This window comes from Oncorhynchus mykiss, chromosome 12, assembly GCF_013265735.2.
Source record: "Oncorhynchus mykiss isolate Arlee chromosome 12, USDA_OmykA_1.1, whole genome shotgun sequence".
In the NCBI taxonomy this organism is placed as follows: domain Eukaryota; kingdom Metazoa; phylum Chordata; class Actinopteri; order Salmoniformes; family Salmonidae; genus Oncorhynchus; species Oncorhynchus mykiss.
The window spans coordinates 16,461,215-16,483,705 of record NC_048576.1 but is presented as its reverse complement, the minus strand read 5'-3'; the positions used below and the strand labels follow the sequence as shown (position 1 = coordinate 16,483,705).

The following is a 22,491-nucleotide window of genomic DNA, read 5'->3' as shown; positions in this document are numbered from 1 at the left end:
GTTTTGACACATGAATGATGCAGTGCCACACAATTGAAACCATACAAGCAGGTGTGACTCGGGTTGTTATAAACTGTATTTTCATCATAAGTCATTTGAATTCATTGTGGTGAAATTGTGAGAGAATGTGTACAGTATAGGGTGAGAGGTGGCCTGTAAAAGAAAGGATTGATGTTATGTTGCTAAACCAGTGATCCTCTCTCCTGGTCATGGAGGGCTGCAGTATGTTTACTTGTAGCTAGTAGCTTCCGTCTGCCCCGTGTTTCCAAAACTCTCCCTGAGCCATTCCACTTATTTGATCTATTCCAACGCTAGCACACCTGATTCAACCATTCAACTAATCATCAAGCCCTTGATTAGTCCAATAAGGTGTGGTAGACCTGGAACAGACCTGGAGAGCTAGCCTTGAACGGCTGGGGGGTACTGGAGGAGAGAGCTAGCCTTGAACGGCTGGGGGGTACTGGAGGAGAGCTAGCCTTGAACGGCTGGGGGGTACTGGAGGAGAGCTAGCCTTGAACGGATGGGGGGTACTAGAGGAAGGTTTGGGAACTGCCGCCATAGGCTCTGTGGGTGTGGTGTGTAAGAAACAATCCTATTGTAGGTTTGTTTTTTTGACAGCTCAGGTCGGGGGACGTGTCTGGACAATGAACCTCTGAAACGAGACTTCCTGTACCCAACAGTGGCCCCGGGGCAGGTGTACGACGCAGACGAGCAGTGTCGCTTCCAGTACGGAGCCTCTTCACGACAGTGTAAATATGGGGTAAGAAACCAGCGTCTCTCTGACTCTACAGTATGCATACATCATAATCAGGGTGTTATTATCATAATCATGGTTAAGGGTGTTATTATCATAATCAGGGTGTTATCATCATAATCAGGGTTAAGGGTGTTATCTTCATATCACCAGAAGGAGACATCATTGGCACATGGGATAGAGGCGTCTCATCACAGGTCTGATGAGGGAGGTTTTTACACAGACACACACACACACACACACACACACACACACACACACACACACACACACACACACACACACACACACACACGCCACAGTTTCATGGAATGCTAATGATTACCCCCCTCCCACCACCTTGTAGAATAACAACCCAGGGTAAATAAAGAAACACGAGCAGAGGGAGAACTAAACCAAGCCACAGAAACAGGAGATGTTGAATGAAAGCCACAAAGAATTAATGAACCAATAAGGACAGAAAAAGAGTCTACCATTAGCCGAGATCAAGAGAGTTTATTTTGTTTCATTGAAAGACATATCTGACAGCAGATTACCACAGGCCCCAAATTAAACCCTGTCATTTTGTCTCTTAAGCTCTTAATTGTGGTTTTAGATCAGCATGAAAGACAAACATTTATGAAAGGAAAGCATTCCTCCAGAGCCTGGCTCAGCTGTGTTGCTCTGCGCTGCTCTGTGCCGGGCTGCTTCCAGAATGTAGTCTTTTATCTGTTAGGATTCTGGATTCTGACCTGGAATCAGATCGGTTTCACTCAGCCAGCCAGATGTCTAGTAAAGAGTTGTCTTTAATTAAGATCTCGCTGATCAAACCCATGTAACCATAGAAACAAGTCAAATATCTATGACTGAATGTGTAGTTTGCTTTCAGAGTTGATGTTACACTTTTAGAAGAAAAGGTGCTATCTAGTTCTGTCCCCATAGGGGACCCTTTGAATAACCCTTTTGGGTAGTTCTACCTGGAACCAAAAAGAGTTATCCTATGGGGACAGCCGAATAACCCTTTTGGAACCCTTTTTTCTAAGAGTGTAGGAGAGGTGGGAGACTCACTCTCTTATCTGGGAGACAGTTACTCTGTACAACACATAAAGCAGAGCAGAGCCTGCTTTAGTGCCACTAAAGACTAAAGAGAACCACTAAAAGATATGGTGGGGTAAGAGAGGTGCAGTAACACTTAACAGTCACTCTTACACATAATGGTTGTGGTGCCCATTATGTTTCTGACCTGGAAGTAGAACTCTCCATTCCCAACCCAGGTTCTAATGGGGACAGAAAGTTGCTGTTGCTCCTACTGAAAGGAACAGACAGCATAGCAGTGGTTTGGTGAAGTGTTTCAATGCTTTCTCCTGTGGAATGGTATAAAAGAAGCCGAGAAATAGTTGTTGAAACATTTTTGGACTCACAGAACTTATTTAATTGACCCTTCACTAAGCCCTGTTGCAACCTCGGACAACATTTTCCAGGGAAGCCCAATTCCCCATTCAACCACTGGCGAAATCCCCTCACAGTGATCTCAAACTGTGTTTTTAATACACAATGAAATTAAACACAGACTTCCCCTTGCTAATCAGGAAACTCTTGAGTAGGTTGTGACGAACTGTTATTACAATTGCTTCACAGGAACCTGGTCAAATTATATTGGTAGTGTAGCTAGCCACTGAATGGCTCTGAATTCACTGTTGGCATACAGTCAAAGCTATAACCTCTTTTGGAGCTAACTAGTGCTCTCAAATTGTATGTATCATGATGTCGACAGCAGATGGTAGGTGTATTTATAGCATTGCTAACTTAGCTAGCTAACACACATTTTGAGAAAACAGGTTATATTAAGTGGCTAGCTAGCTAGCGTTAGCAATGTTTGGTGATCAATGAGACTGAGAGCTAGCTAACCAGCTGAGCTAGCAAACAATGTAACAAAACTATAATTTCAGGTACAAAAAATACTCCATCAGCAGGTTTTGCATTTCAGGAATCACAGTAGCAAGTACTTCTGGTGCTCTGTTAAATTATTTAGCCATTTAAACATGTTTTTTTTTTTAAATAACTTTTTGCCATAGCCCTCAATGGCTTGTGATCGTGGGTGTGTCCAAGGTGTCGGACTCAGGGGCGGGAATTGGTGAAGGGTCAATTGAATGGTCATTTCGAACTGACACTCTCAGAATGTTGAAGTCACCAGGGGTTCTATCTAGGTGGAATACAGCTACGACCGGAATGGACTTTTTCACAGTAGGTTAGAAGAACTTATGCAGCAGGTTAGGAGAATGAACGTAGCAGGTAAAAAGAGTGAGGTTAAGGTTAGGAAAATGGTTAGGGTTAACTTCCTCTCTGTTAGCTAGATAGTGTAAATCCCCCAGACCAGACCAGACCAGACCAGGGACACATGTTCATTTAGACCTGGTTTAGCTTCTGACCTTTCAGCCTCTACTGCAGCTCTGAGCGTGCCGGCAGGGGGCCAAAGAGCAGGGGGGGTGAGGGTCACTCCGTGATAAGAGTCACCGATTCAAAGCCACAAGAGGGTAGGACATTTTTCAAACATTGCTTGTTAGGGGGAGGTAGTTGGAATGGTGGGGGGGGGGGGGGGGGGGGGGGGGGGCTTGTTGAAAGCAGAGCTGGAAGTGGCGCAGTGAGACAGGGCCGACTCAGAGTGGCAGTTTACAGCTTTATTTAATCTATAGCGTCTAGCAGCAGTAGATGAGACCTGTAGAGACCAGCAGGGCCTGGACCTTATTTACTGACCCATGGGGTCAGAGCCTGGGCTCAGGGCCGTAACTCTTCTTCATGACGCTGCTCCTCTTCTGCTCTGCCGTACACAGTTATCCAGTAAAGCCTTTGAAGTGGAGAGGCGGAGGGGAGCCAAAGAGGTTTAATGAGAAATCTAATGCAGGGTTGTGCAGAGCTGTCCTTGTTACACACACTCGGTTTTACGATTGAATTTACTCCATAGTGACTCTGACTTGGATTCTCTATCTCCTCTGACATCAAACTCACAAAAGTTCCAAAAGAATAAAAACATTTCAAATGTCATATTATGTCTATATACAGTGTTGTAATGATGTGCAAATCTCTCACTCTCTTTCTCTCTCTTTCTACCTCTCCTTCCACTCTTTCTCCTCTCTTTATGTCTCTCTCTCCCTCCTTTCTGTCTCTTTTGTTCTTTCTCTCTCTCTCTTTCTACCTGTCCTTCCACTCTTTCCCCTCTCTCCCTGTCTCTCTCTGGCTCTCTTTCTCTCTGTCTATGTCTCTCCCCCTATCTTTCTGTCTCTTTCTCTCTCTCCTTCCACTCTTTCCCCCTCTCTCTCTGTCTCTCTCTCTGTCTCTCCCCCTCTCTTTCTATATCTCTCTCTCTCTCTTTCTCTACCTCTCTCTCTACCCCTCTCTCTCTCTCTCTCTCTCTCTCTCTCTCTCTCTCTCTGTCCAGACATAAAGAGTTCTCCCTCTGTTATAAGAGCTAGGAGATAAGATGGAGAAATCGTAGAAACAGAAGAAGTTGTTTGTTTTATAACTTCCTGTGGGACAAATATGTTTGTTATGTCTACAGTCTCTGTTCCCTGAGACTGTCTCCTCTCTGAGGGGCAGTTTGAATATGTTCTCTGTTGTGCCAGAGTGATTTCCTACAACTGGTTAACAGTGGTTTCTGTGAACTGACGTTAGCTGGTTTCTGTTGAGGTATGGAGGTGCTAGTGTTGCTCCAGATCCCTCAACACTGACGGACATTAGTAGAATGGGTTGACCTTTGGGATATTGACTCTCAACATAAACTGGACTCAATCCATCAGACCTGGGTCAAATATATAGCTACTCCATCAGACCTGGGTCAAATATATAGCTACTCCATTATACCTGGGTCAAATATATAGCTACTCCATCAGACCTGGGTCAAATATATAGCTACTCCATCAGACCTGGGTCAAATATATAGCTACTCCATTATACCTGGGTCAAATATATAGCTACTCCATCAGACCTGGGTCAAATATATAGCTACTCCATCAGACCTGGGTCAAATATATAGCTACTCCATCAGACCTGGGTCAAATATATAGCTACTCCATTATACCCGGGTCAAATATATAGCTACTCCATCAGACCTGGGTCAAATATATAGCTACTCCATCAGACCTGAGTCAAATATATAGCTACTCCATCAGACCTGGGTCAAATATATAGCTACTCCATTATACCTGGGTCAAATATATAGCTACTCCATTAGACCTGGGTCAAATATATAGCTACTCCATCAGACCTGAGTCAATTATATAGCTACTCCATCAGACCTGGGTCAAATATATAGCTACTCCATCAGACCTGGGTCAAATATATAGCTACTCCATTATACCTGGGTCAAATATATAGCTACTCCATCAGACCTGAGTCAAATATATAGCTACTCCATCAGACCTGGGTCAAATATATAGCTACTCCATCAGACCTGAGTCAAATATATAGCTACTCCATCAGACCTGGGTCAAATATATAGCTACTCCATTATACCTGGGTCAAATATATAGCTACTCCATCAGACCTGGGTCAAATATATAGCTACTCCATCAGACCTGAGTCAAATATATAGCTACTCCATCAGACCTGGGTCAAATATATAGCTACTCCATCAGACCTGGGTCAAATATATAGCTACTCCATTATACCTGGGTCAAATATATAGCTACTCCATCAGACCTGGGTCAAATATATAGCTACTCCATTATACCTGGGTCAAATATATAGCTACTCCATCAGACCTGGGTCAAATATATAGCTACTCCATCAGACCTGGGTCAAATATATAGCTACTCCATCAGACCTGGGTCAAATATATAGCTACTCCATCAGACCTGGGTCAAATATATAGCTACTCCATCAGACCTGGGTCAAATATATATGTCTACTACTTCCACATATTTCAGCTGAGCTTGAGTTAGTTTGCCTGGTGAAATGGAGCCTATGGAATAGTCCAAAGTGTCTCCAAACTGTGCAACCTATATTTGACCCAGGTTTGCCAATATGTCGGCTGCCTACAGCCAGGGATATGCTCCTCACCTTCTGTTCAGCTCTTTCTCCTCAGTGCAGATGAAGGACATGAGATGAGGAGGGGAAGTCACACTACATTTTGGAGTAGATCTCTAATTCACTTCAACAGCTCTATCTATGGCAATTGCTCTGCTTGTAATACACTCTCTGCAGTGAATTGCTTTATTCTGACCAACTTGCTTTTGCCTTCTTTCCTAGGAAGTGTGTAGAGAGCTCTGGTGCCTTAGCAAAAGCAACCGCTGTGTCACCAACAGTATCCCTGCTGCCGAGGGGACCTTGTGTCAGACGGGAAGCATCGAGAAAGGGGTAAGTCTATACTAGAAGTCTCATTGTCTACACACTTGTTGTCTCTTATAGTCTACACCATGGTTTCCTAAACTACGGGTCGCAACCCGATGTAGGGTCGCCGGATTTGAAAATAGGGTCACGAGAGAAAAGGTGCGCTTGGTTCATAGAACCGGGGTTATATCAGTAACCTCCGGTAGCTTCTAGATGTGGTTTTAATCAACAGAGCGGTTTCGGTTTTCTTCCTACAAATGTGGCTCTATCTTTTGAATGGTTTAAGCCACAAAATATTATGGCTCCATCAGGAACATGTACATACTTACTGTTTCCCTTAATGATTATGTTATTTTCTACACAGAAGATCATTGGGCGGCAGGTAGCCTTGTGGTTAGAGCGTTGGACTAGTAACCGAATAGTTGCTAGATCCAAGCTGACAAGGTAAAAATCTGCCGTTTTGCCCCTGAACAAGGCAGTTCAGGCGCCGTCACTGTTCTTAGGCCGTCATTGAAAATAATATTTTTTTCTAAACTGACTTGCCTAGTTAAATAAAAAATCCAACATTATTGCCTGATGATCTTCTGAACCCAATATCTTCGTGATACGTTTGTCATTTCAGATTGAAATGCTGTCAGACTGATTTGTAATATACTGTCATAGACCCAATTAAAAAACTAAACATTGGTCGATTACCGCACCTTTTTTTTAACATGCTGGGGCCGCAAACATTTGTCCATTTTAGAACTTCTGAATCATCTTGTCACAGGAGAATTTGGCCTGGTTGCTGTGGCATTCCGGTAACCACGACAGCGGATGTTGACATGTCATTAGACCAAGTTTAAACTGGCCTTCAGTCGCTGCGACTGTCACAACATCCGTTGTTGTGGTTGCTGGACTGCCACAGCAACCAAACCAAATTCTTCTCTGACAAGAGGATGTAGGAGTTCAGAGATTCTCTGATACTTTTATTTTGTCATACTGTGGCAGTACGCTATTTTCTGTTAGCTCGCCACTACCTTGTAAATAATGATGTTGTTGTGGGTTTATTTTCCTGTAATAATTAATAAAAAAATAGCTTAAGTTAAGATGTTGTCAGTTATACTCCAGTCATTATTTTAAATAGCTAGCCAACTTGTTGGCTAACTAGCTAGCAACAAACAAAAACATTGTTTAGAAAATGTATTTTAGTTGCCTCTCTTGCTAGGCTGACATTTACTGAATCTATTTAAACGGATGGGTTTATTGGAGTTAAAATAGAGCACGTATGCTATTTGGAGCCCTGGGCTGCTGATGTAATGCAAAGACTGTCGTTTAGTGTTTATACTTTCTCATAACTTGCCTAGTTAAATAAAGGTTAAATAAAATAAAATAAATTACGACAAGTTTGATGTCAGACGACAATAGACTGTTCATGATGTCGCTACGGCAATTGTCTACAGACGATAGACGGACTGTAAACCAGCCTTTAGAGTTTAGGGTAGGGACGTCCCAATGATTCCACATAGCACTGACCCTAGTCCCAGTGTGATTTGCCACGCCGCGGTCAGGTTAGACGGACGGCAGTGAGACAGTTTTAACACAGATTACGGCGGCCATTGTCACTGGATGGTCTGAGGTCTAAAAGGAAAGAATAGGAGGCTGTCATGTGTCATTACTGTCTGCTGACTGGAGCCTTTCAGAGCTGGGGGCCACCGACCAGGTCCTGGGCTACACAGGGGGCCCAAGTTGAGATCAGCTCAGGGGGCTTTAGGACAGGGGGCTTTGGGGGGAGGCTGATGACGCGCTCCTGTCTGGGTTGAGGGTGGGTGGTGAGGGGGATGTGGGGCGGCTTCAAAGGAACACGACTGTCAACCATTTGTCACCAGGCCTGTAATGGAGAGGCCCTGCCAACTAGAGGGAAGGGGGGGAGAAATGGTAGGAGAGGGAGGGAGAAGTGGAGGGGGACAAAGGGGAAAGTGTTGGTGGTGGTGAGAAAGGTAGAGGATAGAGAGGAAGTAGTGATGTGTGAGAGGGAAAAATTAGGTATGGGGTAGAGCAAGAGAAAGGGGAGAGATAAGGAGAAGAAAGGAGATAAGAGAGAGAAAATAAGTGGTTTTCCAGGAAAGACTATTATGCTACTGTCCTAGACATTGGTACAATAGTCGTGTCACCCAAAGGTCACAGCTTTCTGTGGCACACACACACACACACACACACACACACACACACACACACACACACACACACACACACACACACACACACACACACACACACACACACACACACACACACACACACACACACACACACACACACACACACACACACACACACAGGTACACACACACACACACTTGCAGGTGGTGAAAGGCTGATAGGTGTGCCGGGTGATAGATAGGTAGTGTGTGTCAGCTCCTCTCTGATAAGACATTCTCTCCCAGGCTATTTCAGTCAAACTGGAAACACAGACAAGGTCTTAAGGACTCTCTCTCTTTCTCACTCTCCGTCTTTCTTCTTCACTGCCGTCTCTCTCTCTCTCCTTCACTGACCTCTCTCTCCCTCTCCCTGCAGTGTTAATCTTGTTTATACAGTGTGTTAGTGCATTGCCTTTCTCTGCTCTGAGCCAAGGAGAATGAGTACAGTGCCCTGGTTATCCCTCTCAATTCAATTCAAATCAAGGGGCTTTATTGGTATGGGAAACATATGTTAACATTGCCAAAGCAAGTGAAGTAGATAATAAACAAAAGTGAAATAAACAATAAAAATGAACAGTAAACATTACACTCACAGAAGTTCCAAAAGAATAAAGACATTTCAAATGTCATATTATGTATATATACGGTGTTGTAACGATGTGCAAATGGTAAAAGAACAAAAGGGAAAATAAATAAGCATAAATACGGGTTGTATTTACAATGGTGTTTGTTCTTCACTGGTTAACCTTTTCTTGTGGCAACAGGTCACAAATCTTGCTGCTGTGATGTATTTCACCAAGTAAATATGGGAGTTTATCAAAATCGGGTTTGTTTTCAAATTATTTGTGGGTCTGTGTAATCTAAGGGAAATATGTGTCTCTAATATGGTCATACATTTGGCAGGAGGTTAGGAAGTGCAGCTCAGTTTCCACCTCATTTTGTGGGCAGTGTGCACATAGCCTGTCTTCTCTTGAGAGCCAGGTCTGCCTACGACGGCCTTTCTCAATAGCAAGGCTAATCTCACTGAGTCTGTACATAGTCAAAGATTTCCTTAATTTTGGGTCAGTGACAGTGGTCAGGTATTCTGCCACTGTGTACTGTCTGTCTCTGTCCTTCTGCATTGTTCATCTCTGATGTGAACGAGTGAGGAAGTGAGTGAGTGCGTGAGTGCGTGAGTAAGTGAGTGAGTGAGTGAGTGAGTGAGTGAGGGAGGGAGGGAGTGAGGGAGGGAGGGAGGGAGGGAGGGAGGGAGGGAGGGAGACTGAGGACAGTGGCCTGGTGTTTTCCTGGCCCACGATCTTAATCTATTGACACAGTTACAGACCTACGACCTCTACAACCTCTACTGTCTCTAAGCCCTGAGCACCACTGCGTACGTTTAGATGCACAGTAATAATTCCATTTTAAAGTGATTATGGCACCTAGGCAGATTATGCAACAGTCATGTAAACATCTTACTCTGCTTATCTTAATCGGTGTAAAGCAATCTTTCAAACTATTAATGGGCGTTCCAGCGGTGTATTTGATCTGCATATGTGCTAGCACCAGCAGAGTGAGTCTCCCTCTTCACCGTTAGGGAAGTGAGTTCAGAACAACTGAATATGTGTGTCTTAGAAGTAGTTTTCACATACCAACTTGATATGTTCCAACTCAGAACCAGATATGTTTCCCAAAAAGAACACGGTTGCTGTGATAGAACGTTTATTTTGATGGAGATTTTCTGCATTTATCAGAGTGCCATCAGGTAGCCTGAATTCAGATGTGTCCGTGTAAACAGGATTATTAAGGAAATCATTCTTCTTGCAAAGCATGAAAAACAGTTGAATCAAACTATTATACTAATCTGATTATCCACAATAATCACATTATTAAGTGCATGTAACCGTACTCATTGACACAGTTACAGACCTACAACCTCTACAACCTTAACCAATGATTAATCCCCCCCCCCCCCCCCCCATCCTCTCAGTGGTGCTACCAGGGGGAGTGTGTGATATTCGGGACGTGGCCCCAGAGTGTGGACGGAGGCTGGGGTCCCTGGTCATCGTGGGGGGAGTGCAGCAGGACCTGTGGAGGGGGAGTCTCATCCTCCATGAGACACTGTGACAGCCCAGCGTAAGTAGGCAAAGTAAGCCACAGCAAGCTGAACACACACATCCAGGACCTCACCTACAGGTGTGTGTGTGTGATCACTGATGCGTTGATCATATAAATATTTATTAAGTATACTGTGTAGATAACCAGTAGATACTAGGTTGAATGGCGGGAACCCGATTACTGAGATTTTCTGCCCAAAACCACTCCCTTTTCCCGGGATAAATAACTACGAGGAACCGGTAAATTATAATCAATTATTTATATGAACAGCATGGCGTGAGATGGAACTGTTAAATTATATGCAATGTTTAAATCTGGCTTCTCTACGGCCTCTCCATGATGAATCACCGCTCAGGGTGGGGACAGACCCATCTCACTATGGAGCGCAGTTTACAATGCAGTTCACATCGTGCTAACTTTTTTTCTTGTGACAGGTAGGCCTACATTTGCTGAACCATAGCCTATGTTACAGTAATACAAGACTGAATGCGCGTCTAATTTACCCAGCTCCATCTGGCTTTCAGGGATCACCTTGTTTTTTAATTGTAAAGATACATTTTAAAAATGTATTGTAAAAGTAAAACAGCCTATCACTTGAATATCGTTGCTTTAAATCAGTGCACCCAGTCTTTCTCTCTCTCCATTAACTCCATTCCAAAATAGATCATCCTGTTCTAGATTGAAATATAGCCCTATATAAAGATGTCCTAGCCTACCTCTTTCAAGTTATAAATTCAATGCAGTATTAGCCTTATATTTAGCTAATTAACTATGGGTTATGTATAATAAGTTTCTAACTTATAGCCTTTGTCTCTTGCGCAATACACAAGCACCTGTGCTCCGCTGGCCTCTCCTTAAAAAAACGCTCCTTAGCTCTTGGAGTCCCAGGCAGGAAAAGCTAGACTAGAATAGCTTGATGGACATAATTATTACACTTTTTTGCATTTCTTATACCAATTAACAAGCTCTTTTTTGATGAATGTTAAATACAGCAGCCAATAGAACTCGCTGCAGTTTGAAAGAAGAGCAAACGTACGATGGTGGTAAGCTATATCAGTTATTTATTCAGACCCATAAACATTCAATGTTCGTGAAGAGAAGTGTAAGCCTTCTACATCCACTTCTAGTCCTATATGATTCAAGGATGTCATTAGAATGGTTAAGATAGGCCTCCTGAGTGGTGCAGCAGTCTAAGGCACTGCATCCAGCGTTGCCTGGGGTAGGGGAGGTTTTGGCTGGGGGGGCTTTACTTGGCTCCTCACACTCTAGTGACGGTCATCAGTTGAACGGTGTTTCCTTTGACACATTGGTGCGGCTAGCTTCCGGGTTAAGTGGGCGGGTGTTAAGGAACGAGGTTTGGCGGATCATGTTTTGGAGAACACATGAATTGACCTTCGCCTCTCCTGAGACCGTTGGGGAGTTGCAGCGATGAGACAAGACCACAATTGGATATCACGAAATTAGTGAGAAAAAGGGGTTAAAATACCCCACAAAAATACAAAAAAATAAGGATTAAGATAAAGACAACTAAACGTATTTAATTTAACTATTGAAATCGAGGAAGAGTTGAAGCAACAATAGAGAGAGAAAGAGGAGGTAGGCTAATAATGGGAAATATTATGAAAGGCATATATGCGTCAGCCTACTAGTTATACATATAGGCCCTATTATATTTCAAAATTAAAATAACATTTGCTAGCCTATGCTTGTAACTTTGTAACTTTGTAGGCCACATGTGCTGCACCAGAATCGCAGAGGGTTCTACATGGAACATAACAGAGTTCTACTTGGAACCAAAAACGGTTCTCCTGGGGACAGCACCAAAAAACTTTTGGAACCCTTTATTCCTCCCTCGTTTCTCTCCTCTCTTTCAGGCCTTCTGGAGGAGGGAAGTACTGTCTCGGAGAGAGGAAGCGCTACAGATCGTGTAACACAGATGTGAGTTCACATTTCCCTTATTTTTCTTCCACCCCCCCTCTCTTTGCTTCTCTCTCTCACTCTGTCTCTCTTTCTCTCTTTCTCTCGCTGTCTCTCTTCACTCTGTCTCTCTCTCTTTCTCTCGCTGTCTCTCTTCACTCTGTCTCTCTCTCTTTCTCTCAATTCAATTAAATTTGCTTTATTGGCATGACATAACAATACGCATATTGCCAAAACTTATTTAGGATATTCAATTAAAGTAACAATAATCAATACTGTCAACAGGACAACAGTAACTTCAATAATCCAGGGTCAAAATAACCATACATTGAACAATAACAATAACAATGGTTTAGAGGACATGTGCAGGTTGGTTGGTCTGTCAGACACTGTCCCTCATTTTATGGCAGGCAGCAATGTAGTGTGCTGCCAACCCATAGCCCTCTGCTTCCTCCCCCAACAGGACGGGTAGCCTATTCTCATCAGAGAGATCTTTGAAACCTTGAATAAGTGTTTCAAATTTGGGGAAATGACACTCTCTAATTGTTTTTTTTACATTTTGTCAGGAAATGCAGCTCTGTCTCAGGTTCTGCTGTTGTGCAGTGGCTGCACAGCCTTTCCTCTACAGAGAGACAGGTTTTCCTGTTTACCCTTTTCAATGGCAAGGCTGTGCTCACTGAGCCTGTACTTTGTCAAGGTTTTTCGAAGGTTTTGATCAGTAACCATGGTCAAATAGCCATGGTGTACTTCCTCATATTTGTTTTTATTTGATTTATTTCACCTTTATTTAACCAGGTAGGCCAGTTGAGAACAAGTTCTCATTTACAACTGCAACCTGGCCAAGATAAATCAAAGCAGTGCGACAACAAACAACAACACAGAGTTACACATGGAATAAACAAACATACAGTCAATAACACAATAGAAAAGTCTATATACAGTGTGTGCAAATGAGGTAAGATTAGGGAGGTAAGGCAATAAATAAGCCGTAGTGGCGAAGTAATTACAATTTAGCAATTAAACACTGGAGTGATAGATGTGCAGAAGATGAATGTGCAAGTAGAGATACTGGGGTTAAAGGAGCAATATGGGGATGAGGTAGTTCGATGGGCTATTTACAGATGGGCTATGTACAGGTGCAATGACCTGTGAGCTGCTCTGACAGCTGATGTTTAAAGTTAGTGAGGGTGATATGAGTCTCCAGCTTCAGTGATTTTTGCAATTCGTTCCAGTCATTGGCAGCAGAGAACTGGAAGGAAAGGCGGCCAATGGAGGAATAGACTTTGGGGAAGACCAGTGAAATATACCTGCTGGAGCGCGTACTAGGGGTGTTGCTATGGTGACCAGTGAGCTGAGATAAGGTGGGGCTTTACCTAGCAAAGACTTATAGATGACCTGGAGCCAGTGGGTTTGGCGGCGAATTTGATGCGAGGGCCAGTCAGCGAGAGCATACAGGTTGCAGGTGGGTAGTATATGGGGCTTTGGTGACAAAACGGATGGCACTGTGATAGACTGCATCCAATTTGCTGAGTAGAGTTTTGGAGGCTATTTTATAAATAACATCGCCAAAGTCAAGGGTCGGTAGGATAGTCAGTTTTACGGGGGTATGTTTGGCAGCATGAGTGAAGGATGCTTTGTTGCGAAATAGGAAGCCGATTCTAGATTTCATTTTGGATTGGAGATGCTTAATGTGAGTCTGGAAGGAGAGTTAACAGTCTATCCAGACACCTAGATATTTGTAGTTGTCCACATATTCTAAGTCAGAACAGTCCAGAGTAGTGATGCTAGATGGGCGGGCAGGTGCGGTCAGCGATCTGTTGAAAAGCATGCATTTAGTTTTACTTGCATTTAAGAGCAGTTGGAGGCCACGGAAGGAGAGTTGTATGGCATTGAAGCTTGTCTGGATGTTAGTTAACACAGTGTCCAAAGAAGGGCCAGAAGTATACAGAATGGTGTTGTCTGAGTAGAGGTGGATCAGAGAATCACCAGCAGCAAGAGCGACATCATTGATGTATCCAGAGAGAGAGAGAAGGAGAGAGAAAGCACGCAGGGCATTCTATGCCATTTAAAAACACATTCTCTCTCTAGGTTTAGGGCCAGATAGCACTGCATTTTGCTTTCCCAATAGGTAATGTAGTTTTGTTTTGACTGTGTTGTAATTTGGTTTATTCTGATTGATTGGATTTTCTGGTCCTGAGGCTTCAGTGTGTTAGTAGAACAGATTTGTGAACTCAGCCGGATGAGGGGACTCATTTATTTGCTCAGCTCTTGGCATTGCAGGGCTTGGTGATGATATGAGAGGGGGGTCACTGCATTTTTGCAAAACTTTATTGTTATTTTTTGAGTTATTATTATTAGTGGATATTGGCCTAATTCTGCCCTGCATGCGTTGTTTGTAGTTTTCCTCTGGACATGTAAGAGAATCTTACAGAACTCTGCATGCAGGGTTTCAATGGGATGAAATCTTGTTTTGCAAGTCAACTCCACACCTCACTGGCATAAAGTGCAATTGGTTCAATGACGCATTTAAATTTGTTTTTTGCTTTCTCTCTCAGTTCATTCACTGCCTCATTTAGGTGTCCAGTTGAGCTTCTTGTTAAACCTAAGCAGTTGTAGTGTTTGTAGTAGTCTATAAATTTTGCACCAATTGAGAACTTTGGTATAATTATAATAATCATTATGCAATCATTATTTCTCTCTCTCTCTGTCTTTCTGTCTCGCTCTGTCTCTGTCTCTCACTGTCTTTCTTTCTCTCTCTCTCTCTCTCTTTTTCTCTCTGTCTCTATCTGTCTCTCTCTCTATTTCTCTCTCTGTCTCTCTCTGTCTCTCTCTCTCTGTCTCTTTCTCTCTGTCTCTCTCTATGTATCTGTCTCTCCATCTCTTTCCCTCCCTCCCTCCCTCCCTCCCTCGCATTTCTCTCTCACTCCTGTAAGGTTGTTGGGCAATCCCTCTGTTTTTAGGGTTGCTAAGAGGACGAACATACTAAGTTGTTCATTGTTCTCTGTTGGAAGTAAACATCAGCCAACATCCCTAAAGCCATTCACTATCTGACTGTGTCAAGATAATGAATGGAGTATCACTGACTGTTTGATTGATGGAACAGATTTAACGCAAGAGCGGTATTGGGAAAACAGAGAGCACTGAGGATGCTACTCACTGGGCACCGACATAAATTCAGCGTCTTTTCCACGTTGATTCAACATAATTTAATTGAAATTAAGTGGTAACAACATCGATTCAACTAGTCAATGGGGAAATGTTTTGGTCCTGGGGAATTTAGGTTGTTTGAAACATTTCTTAGTCACCTTGTTGAACGACATTGTTGAATGCACAATTACCATTTTTACTTTAAAGTCTATTAAAGTTCATTTAAATACAGCACTTCAGTCCCAAAAAATACATTGAAAAAATATTTTGTAAGGCTGCAAACTTGTAAGGCTGCAAGCCCCCCATTCCTCCTAACTATTTCTAGGTGGCCTTTATTTCTGAAGGTGAACATTTAGCCAGTTTGGAGGCTTGTGGATACTTGACCACAAATCTTAAAAATAACAGCTGAGAGCAAGCATTGAATGTTTACTTTGGAAAACAAACACCATCCCCGACCTCTGCTTCATTACCCCGACTGTAGCACGTCCAACACAAACGCGTTGTAGTATGGTCCACAAAGCTCCCACACACACACACACACACACACACACACACACACACACACACACACACTCACAGATAACCTCACGCTCACGGCTCAAAGAGAAGATCGCTCATGGCTCTCAGAGAAGATAACTTCTCCCACAGCCTTGACCGGCGTGTGTGTGTGTGTAATGACTTAATTAATTTACACACACACACACTCCCAGCTCCCCTACTGCCTGTGGTTCCTGTCCTCGTCATTATTCCCTGCTGAGGTCAGCACTCATTTGTTCTCGCTTTCACAACAATGAGCTAATTCGACACCCCCCCTCCCTGCCTCCCTCCCACTGTCCCCTGCAACCAGTTCAGGACTGTTAGTGATATCAGAGCCCTAGTTCAGGAGATCTTTGTACTATTAAATGTCACCTCCTAATTGAATTGGAAGCATGGCAACAATGGAGGTAGGGAGGCCCTGCAGGGTGTTAGAGGTTCATTTGTAGTGCCTCACACAATGTGTGTTAACTCTAGACAGAGTGTGTTACCTCTAGACAGAGTGTTACCTCTAGACAGAGTGTTACCTCTAGACAGAGAGTGTTACCTCTAGACAGAGTGTTACCTCTAGAGAGAGTGCGTTACCTCTAGAGAGAGTGTTACCTCTAGACAGAGTGCATTAACTCTAGACAGAGTGCGTTAACTCTAGACAGAGTGTGTTACCTCTAGACAGAGTGTGTTAACTCTAGACAGAGTGTGTTACCTCTAGACAGAGTGTGTTAACTCTAGACACAGTGTGTTACCTCTAGACAGAGTGTTACCTCTAGAGAGAGTGTGTTACCTCTAGACAGTGTGTTACCTCTAGAGAGAGTGTGTTAACTCTAGACAGAGTGCGTTAACTCTAGACAGAGTGTGTTACCTCTAAACAGAGTGCGTTACCTCTAGACAGAGTGCGTTACCTCTAGACAGAGTGCGTTATTTCTAGACAGAGTGCGTTACCTCTAGACAGAGTGTGTTACCTCTAGAGAGAGTGTGTTACCTCTAGACAGAGTGCGTTACCTCTAGACAGAGTGCGTTACCTCTAGACAGAGTGCGTTAACTTTAGACAGAGTGCGTTACCTCTAGACAGAGTGTGTTACCTCTAGACAGAGTGCGTTACCTCTAGACAGAGTGTGTTACCTCTAGACAAACACTTGCTCGTCGAACATCTCATTCCAAAATCATGGGCATTAATATGGAGTTGGTCCCCCTTTTGCTGCTATAACAGCCTCCACTCTTCTGGGAAGGCTTTCTACTAGATGTTGGAAAATTACTGCTATAACAGCCTCCACTCTTCTGGGAAGGCTTTCTACTAGATGTTGGAACATTGCTGCGGTGACTTGCTTCCATTCAGCCACAAGAGCATTAGTGAGGTCGGGCACTGATGTTGGGTGATTAAGCCTGGATCGCAGTCGGCGTTACAAGTCATCCCAAAGTTGTTCAATGGGGTTGAGGTCAGGGTTCTGTGCAGGCCAGTCAAGTTCTTCCATACCGATCTCGACAAACTATTTCTGTACGGACCTCACTTTGTGCACGGGTGCATTGTCATGCTGAAACAGGAAAGGGCCTTCCCCCAACTGTTGCCCCAATGTTGGAAGCACAGAAGCGTTTCCACTGAGTCCAATGGCGGCGAGCTTTACACCACTCCAGCCGACGCTTGGCATTGTACATGGTGATCTTAGTTTTGTGTGTGGGGCGGGACACCGTCCCAGAAGCCCATGGAAGCCCATTTCATGAAGCTCCTGACGAACAGTTCTTGTTCTGACGTTGCTTCCAGAGGCAGTATTTATACGCACTACTCGCTTCAGCACTTTGCGTCCCGTTCTGTGAGATAGTGTGGCCTACCACTTCGCGGCGTTGTTGCTCCTAGACGTTTCCACTTCACAATAACGGCACCTACAGTTGATCCGGGGCAGCTCTAGCAGGGCGGAAATTTGACAAACTGACTTGTTAGAAAGGTGGCTATTGAGATTGTATGGCTGTGTGCTCGGTTTTATATACCTGTCAGCAACGGATGTGGCTGAAATAGCCGAATCCACTCATTTGAAGGGGTGTCCACATACTTTTGTATATAGTGTATGTGTTAGAGATACGAAACAGCAAAATACTAATCCTTGTTTAATTAAGAGTATTTTTTTTTCCTCAAGGCTTTTTACATGACATGTTCTACTTAATAAGGCCCGAGGGGGTGTGGTATATGGCCAATATACGGCTAAGGGCTTTTCTTACGCACAACGCAATGTGTGGTGCTAGGACTGTCACGCTTTGGCCATAGAGAGGTTTTTATTCTCTGTTTTGGTTAGACCAGGGTGTGACTAGGGTGGGCATTCTATGTTCTTTTTTCTATGTTTTTGTATTTCTTTGTTTTTGGCCGGGTGTGGTTCTCAGAGGCAGCTGTCTATCGTTGTCTCTGATTGAGAACCATACTTAGGTAGCTCTTGCTCACATGGGTTTTGTGGGTAGCTGCTTTCTGTTTTTGTGTCTGCACCAGACAGAACTGTTTTGGTTGTGCTCTCTGTCAATCAGTGTTCAGTTCCATTAATAAAAGGATGACCACGTACCACACTGCACCTTGGTCCTCACCTTCTTCCACCAACACCAAGGACACAGCCCTTAGCTGTGGTATATTGACCATATTTCACAAACCCAAACATATTTCACAAACCCAAAGGTGCCTTATTGCTATTTTAAACTGGTTACCAATATAATTAGAGCAGTACAAATGTTTTGTCATACCCATGGTATGCGGTCTGATATACCACAGCTTTCAGCCAGTCAGCATTCAGGTCTCGAACCACCCAGTTTATCTGATTTAGCCACTATACCCTGTATTCCTGACCCTTTCTCCTTCATATATATTCCTCTGGCAAATTAACACAATGAGCTATCTGAGCTCTTTCAGATGAGAAATCAGGCCTGGGCCAAAGCAAGGAAAATTGACTCTAATGGACTGGCAATCTTTCAGACAATTGAGAAACAGATGTACTATCTCCATTAAGACCGCTAAATCAGGCTTATTTTTAAGCTCTCTCTGATCCTTCAACATTTTGGAAAACAGTAATGCACTGAAGCGTACAAATCCATTTTCTTCCCTGCCTGAGCAGGTTCTGTCTGACTCTGGCATCAGAACTGAGAAGAATGAGATAAGTGATGCTTTTTCTCATTTTATCTCTGCAGGCTTTTTATTTGAGAGAAAGTGTTTTAATTGACCCTGGTCAGTCAATCGACTCCTCTTCCCTCTGACGGGTAACCTTTCAACTTCTAGTGCATCTTTGTTTTCATTTCAACAATTTTCTACCTGTGATGTGCTACAGTAGATGCCTTAAGATTGGTGTAAAAAATAAAATCAGCTGGGGCTGATGAGCTTCATCCATTTTTACTGCAGCTCTCTGCCCCCCTGATTGCTGGATCATTAACCGATATTTTTAACCTGACGATCATATCTGGTACTATTCCCAAGGTGTAACGGTCCTCTTCCTGTGAATGACTGGATCAAAGCACAGCATGAGACGCGTTTGTGATATTTTATTAAAATCAGAACACTACAACAAAAAATAACAAAGATGAAAACTAACAGTTCTGTAAGGACACTAACAATACAGAAAACAACTACCCACAAAACCCATGTGGGCAAGAGCTACCTAAGTATGGTTCCCAATCAGAGACAACGATAGACAGCTGTCCCTGATTGAGAACCATACCCGGCCAAAACAAAGAAATACAAAAACATAGAAAAAAGAACATAGAATGCCCACCCTAGTCACACCCTGGCCTAACCGAAATAGAGAGTAAAACCTCTCTATGGCCAGGGCGTGACACAAGGTTTGGAAGGCGGCCCAAGTACTGTACTTTTTATTACATTACATTAACAATATCTTGTCTGTAAAAAATTGTAACCTGCACTTGTATGCCGATGATACTGTTGTGTATGCTATTGCCCCCAAGGTTGACCAGTCTCTATCTGAACTGCAGACTGCCTTCATTGTATTACAGACAACTTTATTGACCTGAAATTAGTATTGAATGCAGGTACAATTGAGTATATGTTGTTCTCTAGAGCAGTGGTCCGCACTGCGCACTCACCAATGTTCCTTCTGATATTTTGAGGCACTGAGCAAATTTTTAGGTCTTGTGAGTGGAAACTTGTGCAATTTCAGTTTTAGACTGTAGCCAATAGGCTATTGTGGATATTGGAGCACAATGTAGGCCTACCAACAAAACCAAATGGAACAAATCCCAGAACATTTTCACATGGAGATTGCTTTTGATGTCTATGATGTAGCCTACAGTAGCCTACATGTGGTGTTCAATGAGGCCTACATTGTGTAAGACTTTTAAAAAGGTTTTTACATTATGAAGGGCTTGACATTAATTCATGATTTTGTACATTGTCTGTAACACCATGGGCCAAATAGGTGGCTGTAAAATGCATTGTATTGTGTTGTAAATTCATTATTATTGCCATACAGAGAATTAAATGATTTGCCAGCAGCATACCACCCTGCATACCACTGCTGGCTTGATTCTGAAGCTAAGCAGGGTTGGTCCTGGTCAGTCCCTGGCTTGGAGACCAGATGCTGCTGGAAGTGGTGTTGAAGGGCCAGTAGGAGGCACACTTTCCTTTGGTCTAAAAGAAAATATCCCAATTCCCAGGGCAGTGATTGGGGACACTGCCCTGTGTAAGGTGCCGTCTTTCGGATGGGACGTGAAACGGGTGTCCTGACTTTCTGAGGTTATTAAAGATCCCATGGCACTTATCTTAAGAGTAGGGGTGTTAACCCTGGTGTCCTGGCTAAATTCCCAATCTGGCCCTCAAACCATCACGGTCACCTAATAATCCCCAGTTCACAATTGGCTCATTTATCCCCTCTCCTCTCCCCTGTAACTATTCCCCAGGTTGTTGCTGCAAATGAGAACGTGTTCTCAGTCAACTTACCTGGTAAAATAACGGATAAATAAAATAAAATCTAGCTAACCCCTCTGCCTATTGGCTTATTTCCATTATCAAGCCTGTCTAAAAATACAACACTGCCCCTTTAATTAAGACATAAGATTCTTACTCACCTACTCATTCAAGGGTTTTTCTTTATTTTTACTATTTTCTACATTGTAGAAAAATAGTGAAGACATCAAAACTATGAAATAACACATATGGAATCATGCAGTAACCCAAAAATATATTTGAGATTTGAGATTCTCAAAGTAGCCACCCTTTGCCTTGATGACAGTTTTGCACACTCTTGGCATTCCCTCAACCAGCATCACCTGGAATCCTTTTCCAACAGTCTTGAAGGAGTTCCCACATATGCTGAGCACTTGTTGGCAGCTTTTCCTTCACTCTGCAGTCCAACTCATCCCAAACTATTTTAATTGGGTCTAGGTCGAGTGACTGTGTAGGCCAGATCATCTGATGCAGCACTCCATCTGATGCAGCATAGTAATGAACGTCAGTCACCCTTTCCTTCAGCTGGGTTCAGGCCTGTAGTGTGTGTGTGGGGGGGTGTTCAGTCCTGTTTAGCCTGCTCTACTTTCAGCCTGTGAGATATAGCTTTGACCTGAGCAAACTCAGTTTTTATTTGTCCTGAGGGAAAGTGCTGCTGGCTTTCACACACACATACGCACACACACAGACACACACACACTCACACACACACACACACACACACACACACAGAGGAAACACCGTACACCTAGCGACCTGGTCAGCGTGCACTGCACCCGGCCCGACACAGGAGTCTCTGGGGCGGCAGGGTAGCCTAGTGGTTAGAGCATTGGACTAGTAACCGAAAGGTTGCAAGTTTGAATTCCCGAGCTTACAAGGTACATATCTGTCGTTCTGCCCCTGAACAGGCAGCTAACCCACTGTTCCTAGGCCGTCATTGAAAATAAGAATTTGTTCTTAACTGACTTGCTTAGTTAAATAAAGGTAAAATAAAAATAAAAATAGTGCGCGATGAGACAAGGATATCCCTGCCGGCCAAACCCTCCCTAACCCGGATGACGCTAGGCCAATTGTGCGTCGCCCCATGAGCCTCCCGGCTGCGGCAGAGCCTGGGCTCGAACCCAGAATCTCTGGTGGCACAGCTAGCACTGCGATGTATACCCTGACATATTCTAACGTTTTGTTTTGCTGTTTTCCAGGCGTGTCCATTGGGATCGCGGGATTTCCGTGAGAAGCAGTGTGCCGACTTCGACAGTTTGCCGTTCCGTGGGAAATACTACAACTGGAAGCCCTACACCGGAGGTGAGATCGGAATAATGCATCAATCCATCCATTGCTCCACTCCATCGCTCTTTTTTTCTCCACCCGTTTGTAGTTGTGTGTGTGTGTGTAACGGTGGTTTATGTTGGCAGCCCCAGCTATCTCTCCCGGTGACGGTGCTGTAGTGACGTCATTCCCCAGGTCCAGGATCTGGGGGCTGACGAATAGAACTCTTTATTACTATCAACAAACTCTAGAGGAGAGCAGAGGAGCACAGCTCAGCCCTGGCCTTGCTTGGTCTCCTGGGACTCCTAGCTCACAACTAACACCACAAAAGGAATTCTGTGCTTTTTTAAATCAATATAGTAAACAGAATT

At 43.6% G+C, this 22,491-nt stretch overlaps 1 protein-coding gene across 1 annotated transcript in view; it reads left to right on the top strand.

Moving 5' to 3' along the window:
* Positions 1-22,491, top strand: part of LOC110537061 (ADAM metallopeptidase with thrombospondin type 1 motif, 6) — a 131,436-nt gene that overhangs the window by 65,368 nt on the left and 43,577 nt on the right. Inside the window, exons 11-15 of the mRNA XM_036937044.1 lie at positions 619-760; positions 5,978-6,085; positions 10,208-10,353; positions 12,210-12,273; positions 22,054-22,156. Coding sequence (XP_036792939.1) covers positions 619-760; positions 5,978-6,085; positions 10,208-10,353; positions 12,210-12,273; positions 22,054-22,156 — 563 coding nt within the window. The remainder of the gene's footprint in view (positions 1-618; positions 761-5,977; positions 6,086-10,207; positions 10,354-12,209; positions 12,274-22,053; positions 22,157-22,491) is intronic.